This window comes from Dryobates pubescens, chromosome 6 (assembly GCF_014839835.1).
Source record: "Dryobates pubescens isolate bDryPub1 chromosome 6, bDryPub1.pri, whole genome shotgun sequence".
Classification (NCBI taxonomy): domain Eukaryota; kingdom Metazoa; phylum Chordata; class Aves; order Piciformes; family Picidae; genus Dryobates; species Dryobates pubescens.
In genome coordinates this window covers 7,467,271-7,478,292 of record NC_071617.1, presented here as the reverse complement: position 1 = coordinate 7,478,292, position 11,022 = coordinate 7,467,271, and the positions used below count along the sequence as shown (strand labels likewise).

Below are 11,022 nucleotides of genomic sequence, written 5' to 3'. Positions count from 1 at the left end.
AGACTTTCAAGACCCATCTGGATGTGTTCCTGTGTGACTAAAGTCCAACACAGAGAACACTTACTCCTGAGGATAGCTATGGTCTGTACCAGTCACTGACACTCTATCCCAGAGAGAAAGCAGGCTAACCCTGTAAAGCAGGGTGACTTTTTCTCAAACAAATGCTAACAGTAAGGCATTGCAGAAGTATGTGATTATATTAATATTCTATTCTTCCCCGTAGAAAAGAACAACAAAAAAGATCTACTTACCTATTACTCTAAGAGAACTTGAGGGGAGTTAAAGCACTTCATCATCATTTTGAGAAGAGAAGGCTCTGAGGAGACCTTATTGTGGCCTTCCAGTATCTGGAGGGGGCCTACAAGAAATCTGGGGAGGGACTTTTTAGGATGTCAGAGTAATGGGAGGAATGGAACAAAAATAGAAATGGGTAGATTCACATTGGATGTTAGGAGCTTCTTCCCCATGAGGGTGGTAAGACACTGGAGAAGGTTGCCCAGGGAGGTGGTAGAAGCCTCATCCCTGGATGTTTTTAAGGCCAGGCTGGATGTGGCTCTGAGCAACCTGATGTAGCGTGAGGTGTCCCTGCCCATGGCAGGGGGGTTGGAACTAGATGATCCTTGAGGTCCCTTCCAGGGATAATTTCCAATCATGGTTCATCATTTCATTATTTAATAGAGTGGTGGTTCTTTTTCTCTGTATTATTCTAGCCACACTCATATAATTCAGAGAAGAGAGAGAAAGTTTATTTTTCAGCAACACCTATTTGTAGTTCTGTTTACTCATTGGTTGTGAATCTCACACTTCTCTTACATTTCTCTGCTGTCCTCACTTTCCTCTTCTTCTTCTGGAGTGTTTTTCTGTTGAAATGCTTTTCTGAGTGGCAGAATAAAATCTGCTTGTCCAGGGGACAGATTAGGGAATGTGGCATCAATATACCTTTGGAAAGATTTTCTTGTTGCTTTTATTTCCGCTTCCAGGGCGTCCTTCCAATTTGTCATCTTTTCCAGTTTTTGAGTGAGAATCTTCACCTGTTCTTCTGCTGCTTTCAGTGTAGCCATCACTTTTTCCATCTCATCAAGATGTAGGGTCTCTGCTTCCCTGAGCTTTTCTTCAGTCTCAGTCTGGCTCTCCATTTGTGAAATACTCAGGGCGAGTTCTACCTCATGACGTTTTTCTTCATTTAATTCCTCTATGCTCTTATGATATAGCTTCTCAGCTAACATACTTTCTTCTTTAAGTTCCTCTAAGTGCCTTCTATTTCAAAGCAAAAAGAAAATGAAGAAAAGACTTGTCAGGAACACCTTTTATTAAAGATTATTTAAAAAAAAACAACGATTCAAGTCTATTCAGGCTTTTGCAAAACCTTTCTCATTCAATGAAAAATAGATGTGAAATCAAAACCTGATGGAGGACCTGGGGCTTTTCAGTCTGGAGAAGACTGAGAGGGGCTTTAATAAATCTTTATATATATCTGAGAGCTGGGTGTCAAGGAGGGGACAGGCTCTTCTCAGTGGCACCCTGTGATAGGACAAGGGGTAATGGATATAAACTACAGCACAGGAGGTTCCACCTCAACATGAGGAGAAACTTCTTCACTGTGAGGGTCACAGAGCACTGGAACAGGCTGCCCACTGGGGCTGTGGAGTCTCCTTCTCTGGAGACTTTCAAAACCCATCTGGATGTGTTCCTGTGTGACCTGTGGTAGATTCTATGGTCCTGCTCTGGCAGGGGAGGTTGGACTCTATGATCTTTGGAGGTCCCTTCCAAGCCCTAACATCCTGTGACCCTGTGACCTCTGGAACAAAATAGGGTAAAAGAAGGCCACTGGTGATGTAGAGGAAGTCAGCTGCAGAAGATTCTATTTCTGCATGTGTCATATCCAGTTCTAAGTTAATGATGCTTGCTTCCAAATGAAAACTATAAAGGATTACTATTTCACTCTTCATTCATGTCTCTCTTGGAGCTAGCATCTATGTAGACATTGATTTTCAAATAGACTTTGAGCAGTTCTGGCCCCAAGTGAAAATGCTGTCTTGAGGTGAAATCTAAGAACTGATTTCTAGACCACAGCTTCATCTGCAATTTTGTTTCAGTGGAACTGAGAGCACTTTTGTGCTGGCATGTCAGTAATAAAACCTATCATTTGTATTACACAGTCCAAACATTATGGGTGCTATTTACCAGACCTGGCTCAGGGACACATACATCAGGCATCCACTCGGGTTACTGAGCCAAATACTTCAATGTACAGAAAACAATTTTTGCCCTGTTATTGCTCCCTCTGCTTTGCTGGAGATATTTTTGCAGCACTCTGCTAACATGAGAAGTTAAAGAGCCCAGCTAAGTTTATGCAGATTGTGATTTATCTTTGTCAGAAAGGGCATGTTTTTAATTGTGAAAATGAAGGTATTAAATAATGGATCAAAATGGATCAGTGTGGCTCTGGGCATCTTACAAAGCAATAGACTTGAACTGATCTTTTCATTGGGATATTTTTATTTTCACAGAATCACAGAATGGTCAGGGTTGGAAGGGACCCCAGGGATCATCAAGTTCCAACCCCCCTGCCATGGGCAGGGACACCTCGCACTAGATCACACTAGATCAGGTTGCCCAGAGCCACATCCAGCCTGGCCTTAAAAACATCCAGGGATGAGGCTTCCACCTGTTTTGTTGTTTGTGCTGTCAACACATGAAGTGTATTCTACTCTTAATAGGGGGTGGTGGGTTAGTATGTTGGTGTTCAAGGCTGTTTGATTCACAATGCTTAATCTGTATGGGTAGGATCTTCTCCAGTTTTGCATAGAAATTATGAGTGGTACAGGAAGCCCCTAAGGTCTTTTGTTTGTGGTGATTCTAATCACCCATAAAAAGCAAAACTTTGGTATCCTTGGTTGGCAAGGAACAAAGCATGTTTTATTTCCACATGGGGCATCATCAAGAGAGAGCAAGCCTGCAACTCTTGCCGGTCTCTTTGCTCTTCCAAACTTGTTTCTTTTTTTGCTTATTGAGCAACACTGATACAATCCCTGCAATTTTCTTTAACACAGCATGTTTGTCAATCAAGCCAGGGAAACACTAAGAGCACCTGTGCTTCCCATCTACTTCCTTCAGGACTGCCTCCCTCTCCTGCTTCCTGGCTTCGGTCACCGCTTGCTCATGCTCCTGGGCACACTCCATGAGGGCACACTGAAGTTTGTGAGCCATGCGCTGCTCTACAGCTTCAACCTCTCTCTTCCACACATCCTCCATGTACTGCTGCATCTCTGTCTTTGCCTTCCTCAACTCCTCCTTAGGCAAAATTAAAAGTAGCAACAACTTATTGTTCAGTTGTCTTTAAATAACCCCCAGCCAAGCCCAGCGTAACAGACTTCAGGCAAATATCATGGGGCAATGAGGGTGTAGCCAGGTGGGGGTTGATCTATTCTCCCAGGCAAGCAGCACCAGAACAAGAGGACACAGTCTCAAGGTGTGTCAGGGGAGGTTTAGGCTGGATGTTAGGAAGAAGTTCTTCACAGAAAGAGAGATTGGCCATTGGAATGTGCTGCCCAGGGAGGCGGTGGAGTCACCATCACTGGAGGTGTTTAGGAAGAGACTGGATGGGGTGCTTGGTGCCATGATTTAGTTGATTAGATGGTGTTGGGTGATAGGTTGGACTTGATGATCTCAAAGGTCTTTTCCAACCTGGTTAATTCTATTCTATTCCATTCTATTCTATTCTATTCTATTCTATTCTATTCTATTCTATTCTATTCCATTCTATCATTCCAAATCAGCCATGTGGAATGGCACAAGGCACAAAAAGTTCCCTGATACATCATCTTCACAAGCTCTTGTGACTGGTGGCATGGTTTTAGAGTGAGATGGAGAAGCCTGGTCTTTGGTATGCTTGTCAGTAAGATATTGCTCAGGCTGATACATAAAGGTATGACAACACTAATTTTAGGTGGTCTGGATGGACATAGATACATCTAGAATCTCAGTATCCACCAATATACCTCTGCTGCCATTATAGGCCATGCCAAACTCATGCCAAGCCTGACCATCCAGGCAAGAAATCCAACCCTCCCAACTCACTGTCCAGTGATCTGTGCTGTTTTTCCACCATTCACAGATCTTTCCAAGCCCCTTGACCAGTGCATCCTTTGTGGAAGTGGCAAGACATTATGGGAAAGCTCTAGCTGCTTAGACCTTGGTGGGTTTTCTAAAACAAAATGAGCAGAGCTGCATGAGGTTTGCTCTAAGACTTTTGCAGACCCAGTGATTTGTGGTTGTTTCCCTGCTACTGACAAGCAGAGTTTCAAATAATAGGTCATGCTTACAAGAAGCCTAACTAAAGCCATTTGATCACTAGTGATGGTGGAACAACCACACCAGTACTGCTGCAAAAAGCCATTCCTGAGGCTACCAGCCAAAAGCAGTTGCCCTTGGCCTGTTCTACATGTAAAATCACTTCAATTACTCATTCAGTGAGATGTCTTATTGGCTGCCACCATCTGTATGCTGACACAGATGCTGAGTAAATTTTATACCACTGCTTCTCCAAGCTAGCTGCCAGTGAGCACTTAGCTAACTGTTAAGACAGCTCTCAAAATGAACTTCAAGAAACACAAACCACCAAATTTACAGAATACAGAATTAACCAGGTTGGAAAAGACCTTTGAGATCATTGAGTCCAACCTATCACTCAACACCATCTAATCAACTAAACCATGGCACTAAGTGCCTCATCCAGTCTTATTTTAAACACTTCCAGGGATGGTGACTCCACCACCTCCCTGGGCAGCCCATTCCAAGGGCAAATCACTCTTTCTGTGAAGAATTTCTTCCTAACATCCAGCCTATTTAATTCATCTTGTGGTTACTTTAGTTATATCTACCTCTTCTTGTGTTTCAGTTGTAGAATTCTGTATCTATGCTGTGCTATATGATGGAAAAAAACCCCAGAGCTTCCCTTGGAAAACAACTGCATAAAATGAAATAAACTCAGCCAGAAACTTAAAACCACTGTAAACCTCTCTGCTTTTCTTCTTGAGATGCCAAGTGCATTGCTTTGACTACCTGCAGTATATCAAACAGATATCTATTTAGAAACTTGTATAAAATAAAATTACAAAGGAATTCTCTGTGTGCCCTTCATCCACTGTAAGACTAAGGATGACAGGTATTAGACCTGACCTTGTAGTGCCTGACTGAGGAGTGCTCAGGTGCTCTAGGAGAAGACACCAACCCCCACCTGGCTACAACCTCCCTTCAGGTAGTTGTAGAGAGCAAGAAGGTCTCCCCTGAGTCTCCTCTTCTCCAAGCTAAGCAACCTCAGCTCCCTTAGCCTCTCCTCATAGGGCTTGTGCTCCAAACCTCTCCCCATCTTTGTTGCCCTTCTCTGGATACATTTCAGTAAGTCAGCATCTTGCCTAAACTGAAGGGCCCAGAACTGGACACAGGACTCAAGGTGTGGCCTAACCAGTGCTGAGTACAGGGGCAGAGTGACTTCCCTGCTCCTGCTGGCCACACTGTTCCTGATCCAGGCCAGGATGCCATTGGCCTTCTTGGCCACCTGGGCACACTGCTGGCTCATGTTCAGCCTCCTATAAACCAATACCCCCAGGTCCCTTTCTGCCTGGCCTCTCTCCATCCACTCTGACCCCAGCCTGTAGCACTGCATGGGGTTGTTGAGGCCAATGTGCAGAACCCGGCACTTGGATGTGTTCAGTCTCATGCCCTTGGACTCTGCCCATCTGCCCAGCCTGTCGAGGTCCCTCTGCAGAGCCTCTCTACCCTCCAGCAGATCAACTCCTGCCCCCAGCTTGGTGTCATCTGCAAATTTACTGATGATGGACTCAATCCCCTAATCCAGATCATCAATAAAGGTATTGAACAGGATGGGGCCCAGCACTGATCCCTGGGGCACACCACTAGTGACTGGACGCCAGCCACCACTCTCTGGGCTCAGCCCTCGAGCCAGTTCCTAACCCAGTGCACAGTACTGCTGTCCATTGCAAAACACATGATTCTGTCATGCTGGCTATTTCCACAGTGATGAAAGCAAACTGTTTCATACCTTTGATTCCTCTGCAAGAGTTTGTTTAAGGTCTTGTACAAAAGCATTGTGGTTAGCAGCTGCCTCTTTGAGAGCTTTATCCACTGCATCTTCCTTGTGTATTTCAGCCTTTAAAGCAAGTTATTATTTCCATTTAAATTTAGCTGCTCACATTCTATTAACATCCTACTAAAGTGAAACAGAGGTTAGGCAATCAATAGTTCTGCATTTTCTAGTTCAGAAATCAGAGTGAGTTAAGTTTAAAACCTGGTGGCAAAATACATTTTGGCCCATTTGGCAATTTGTTGACTCCTGTTAACATGTCACCACACAGTAACACTGAGCCACCACAGCTGCAAGCACTATGCACAGCAGAAAGGGCAGCAGTTACACAGCCCTATGGGCAACAGCTTTAACAGCCAGTGGCTTCTCTGTGCTTTAGAGGCCATCCCAGACCCGATGTAAAACATTATTCATTCCAACTATGCTGGAGAAATAAGTACACACAGAAGTCTGTGAACAAAGGAGGAGATGAAATTAATGACAGCTCCACAGCAGTGACCTCAAAGTTCTTTATTAACTTTCTTGATGCTATAGCAGTTATTCCAAAGAATAATTCTCACTTAAACATCAGGAGGGTAATTTAACTTACCTGAGACCAAAGTTCAGCTTTCACTTTGTCAATGGATTCTTGCACCTCTGCTGCCTCCTTTTCCTGTTGTTTTTGTTGAATGTCTGCTCCAATCTCTGCACAATCAACAGGAGCAGATCACACACAGAAAACCACCAGAGTGCACAGACCTGTGCCTTTCTCCTGACCCTTTTGCTTGATTCTGCAGCTGAATTAAAAATCCAAAAGCTAAACCCCACATGCTCTCATTTCATGTCTAGGAAACCACAATTATTATTGCTTATGCAGTTCCAGAAATGTAATAGAATGGTGCTGAACCCAAGTCTCACCTTCTAGACAATACTGCATAACAGGACTGTTAACATCATACATGTCCCTCCTGAATCCTTGTCCCTATGGCCATCCACATGGCACAAGAAATAGTGCCTTGTCTTCAGCCTTCTGGGGAATGATTCACCCATTTCCATCTGTGCCTGAACCTCAGGGGATGGCTTTGCTCATTTTGAAGGCTGTGGGTAAGATGGTGCTCTCCTTGGCTCACTGTGCTCTCAGGACCCTCCAAGGCATTCAGCAAGATCTCTTGCCTCAAGGTGCCCCCAAATTCCTCCATGCCACTTTTGGGTCACACAATAAATGTTTTCAAGGGGATATGGCAGAATCTTTCATGTGTTTGAAACAGAACATGCACATACAAAGCAATACTTCTGCCCCCAGAGCTCCTGTGTCTGTCCAGGCTCTAAGCAGCCTGTGTCTAAAAAGCACAGCTAACGCCTTCTAGAAAGAGGGGATGAAGCAGCAGGGAGGTGAGCCACACTGCAGTGCAGGACCTAGGCCAGGGATGCTCCCTTTAGCAATGTAGATGGGGTCTAGGTAAGATGTTGGTATCACCATCTCCTCCTGTGGACATGCTGTGAAAGCAAACAAGTTGCCCCACTAACTCATTCAAAAAGCTGGTCTTCAGCACCAAGGATTGCCCAGAAGAAAAGCCACTACAGATGGAGGTAGATAATGATGATTTTCTGCAACTCAGCCCTCCCAAATCCCAAGAGTGGGATTTCAGATCCTCCTTCTTTGCCTTTCCTTGTTAGTGCCAAGCCAGCCCAGGCATTGCTTTAAATCCCATTCTCTGTGCTTGACAGGGCCAAAGAGTGACATTTTGGGGGGGTTATTGCAAAGGAAAATTAAACAGAGCCACAGAAGACCTAGCTTTCACACAGCCACTGGAGGATTATGTCTCCCTCTTTGACTTTAGGCTGCTTCCTTACTCCACATGGGTAGGCATGAGTAGGTGGAAAACAGTAGCAGGGTGGGACAGAGTGGCCAGCTGACTTAAATCAGCAAAACAGAAGTCCAACAGAGCATACATTAAGCTGTATGTATGAAATTATGTATACATTAAGATGTATGTATGAAACAAGCATGTTGTGCTCCAACTGTGGAGCCTTCCCCCAGCCCATTCTATTAAGCAGTAAAGAGAAAATACTTCAAAAAGAGACTGTCTCTGGCCTTCTGGATGTGTTTTGCACCATGTGTGTCGACAGGGCTGAAGCGTTGTGCTCTCAGACCCAGCACAGCACCACCCCTGGCTGCCAGGGCTCTTGGTACACTGATAATCTCCTGATGTTGCTTAAAATAGGAAGCAAGCACACTGCTCTTCACAGTGCACCTCACTGTGATGCACTACACAATTGCTACAAGACTTCACACTGCTGATCAGAAGCCTTTATGGCAATTAGAGTATATAAAGATACTTCCGATTCCTGCTAGATTCCAGGGGAGGTTTAGGCTGGATGTCAGGAAGAGAGAGTGATTGCCCATTGGAATGGGCTGCCTGGGGAGGTGGTGGAGTCACCATCATTGGAGGTGTTCAGGAGGAGACTTGATGGGGTGCTTGGTGCCATGGTTTAGTTGTTCAGGTGGGTTGGATTGGTTGATGGGTTGGACACAATGATCTTGAAGGTCTCTTCCAACCTGGTCTATTCTATTCTATTCTATTCTATTCTATTCTATTCTATTCTACTCTATTCTATTCTATTCTGTTCTATTCTATCCTATCCTATCCTATCCTCAAACATATGATTCCTACCACATGCTTTTCTTCATTGTGGCAATTTTAGGCTGTGCCTAGGAAAATTTTCCACAGATTGAGTAGGGAAGTGGTAGAAGGTAAATGACCATTGGATGTAAAAAGGAAAATAATGATAAGGTCTAAATGATCTAGTGTGAGGTGTCCCTGCCCGTGGCAGGGGGGTTGCAACTAGATGATCCTTGTGGTCCCTTCCAACCCTGACTGATTCTATGATTCTATATAATCCCATTGGTCTGATATCTACATAAAGCTAAAACTCTCTTTTTGCTTTTTCACTCTAGCAGATACTAGCTGGTTGCTTCTGACCTTGGCTGTGTTCTTTGTTGGGGCTAAGTACTAATAAGCTACTCTCTGTTCTTCTTTCTCTTGTCCCGTGTACAGGGGGAAGGAGGGAAAGAGAAGGAAGCTGTTGGTAACCCCCTGGTTTTGTCCATGGGGGTTCTGGTGTTGTTTATAAATTGTAAATGTATGTAAATATTACATATTTTGTAAATATTCATTGCATCCCATACTTCTAGATTGTAGTGTGCTTGTAAATACAACTTCATTTGCTTTCTAACTGAGCTGGTCTGGCAAATTTTAATTTGGGGCTATTTTCTCCAGATAACTTGGGGGGTAATTTTCAACCCACCACATTCATTGTTGAGGTTACAATGCTGGTGTGCCAGAAGTAAAAATATAATAATTCAAACCTCAAGCAGCTCCAGAGAGCCTCTGTTGCAGCCACTGCCCTGCTGGACGTGTGCAGAGTGCATGATTCCCTAGCTGATCAAGTGCACTCTCTGAAAAGCAAAGCAGTAACATTCCATGTGTGCCAAGAACAACAGCCTGACATGTTGGCACCTCTTACTGGGGAAGGATTTAGCTTATATACCCAGCTGGACTCTGTTGGTTAAGTGATTGATAACAAAGACTATATAAACAGCCACTCCAAGCAATAGGACATTGTGGGGTTAGGGCTTCTCTAGGGACTTCTGTTAGCTGCTTTGTCTGTTAAGGGCCTCTGGGACTTCTTCTGTAAGTGAGACTCTGCTGGGGTTGCTACAATGCTGTAATAAAGGACTACTGAGAGGACTTCTGAAATTCTCTGCTCTCTGCATTTCTGGGATTCTGTTGCTAAAGCAGTAATGGGGTTTCTGCTACATGGGACCCCACTATCAAAGGCTGCTACTACAACTACATTAGCACCCTGAAACAGGGGTGAGATAATCCTCAATGTAAGGTCAGCAATCAGAATCAGATATAAGAAGGAAGGATTCAGGATAAAACATCCCAGACATGTCCTCTTGAAGGATGAGGGGATGGTCTTTGCAAATATTCAGTCAAGCATAGTTCTTCCCAAACTGGATGAGTCTTAGAAAACATTTGCTAACAATCTCACTGCCAATTCTCTTTCATACTTCTTTAAGCCCAAATCTAAATGCCTTCATGCACCACAGGATGGCACCACTCTTCTCTGCCCTGGTGAGGCTGCATCTGGAGTATTTTGTCCAGTTCCGGGCCCCTCAGTTCAAGGAGTCCAGTGCAGAGCTATGAAAATCATTAGGGGAGTGGAACATCTTCCTTATGAGGAGAGACTGAGGGAGCTGGGGCTCTTTAGTTTGGAGGGGAGGAGAATGAGAGGTGACCTTATTAATGTTTATAAAGATGTAAAAGGGGAGTGCCAAGAGGATGGAGCCAGGCTCTTCTCAGTTATGCCCAGTGATAGGACAAGGGGCAATGGGTGGAAGCTGAGGCATAGGAAGTTCCATGGAAACACGAGGAAAAATTGTTTCACTGTGAGGGTGACAGAACACTGGAACAGGCTGCCCAAGAAGGGTTGTGGAGTCTTCCTCTCTGGAGATACTCAAAACCTGTCTGCATGTCTTCCTGTGTGACCTGGTATAGGTGATCCTGCTCTGGCAGGAGGGTTGGACTGGATGATCTTTTGAGGTCCCTTCCTAACATTCTGTGATGGCTGACCCTATTCCCCCCTGATCACACTGGGTTTATTAATGTTCTGAAGGTAGTTCCCTCTTACCAAGATGCAAATGGCTTTGAGACTGACAAGAAGAGAGAACACAACACCTCTTGGGATTTTGTCAAAGGAAGGACTTCAGAGACCAACTTACCCAGTATATCACGATGAGTGTAATAGCGTGTTCTGAAAGGCTTGTACTCCCGAATCAGATCAAAAGTAGCCCTGGAAGGTGGTGGTGGTACTATTCTTGAACATACAGCACAACAGACAAAGGAGTCCAGATCAGGACTCCTATTCAT

At 44.4% G+C, this 11,022-nt stretch overlaps 1 protein-coding gene across 1 annotated transcript; it reads right to left on the bottom strand.

Annotated features, from left to right (window-relative positions):
- Positions 1-692: 692 nt before the first annotated feature.
- Positions 693-11,022, bottom strand: C6H6orf163 (chromosome 6 C6orf163 homolog). The gene is made up of 5 exons (XM_009907603.2): positions 10,875-11,022; positions 6,696-6,790; positions 6,065-6,172; positions 3,092-3,294; positions 693-1,257 (listed from the first exon to the last, which is right to left on the bottom strand). The coding sequence occupies exons 1-5, from the start codon at positions 11,020-11,022 to the stop codon at positions 810-812; spliced, it is 1,002 nt and encodes a 333-aa protein (XP_009905905.1). The 3' UTR covers positions 693-809.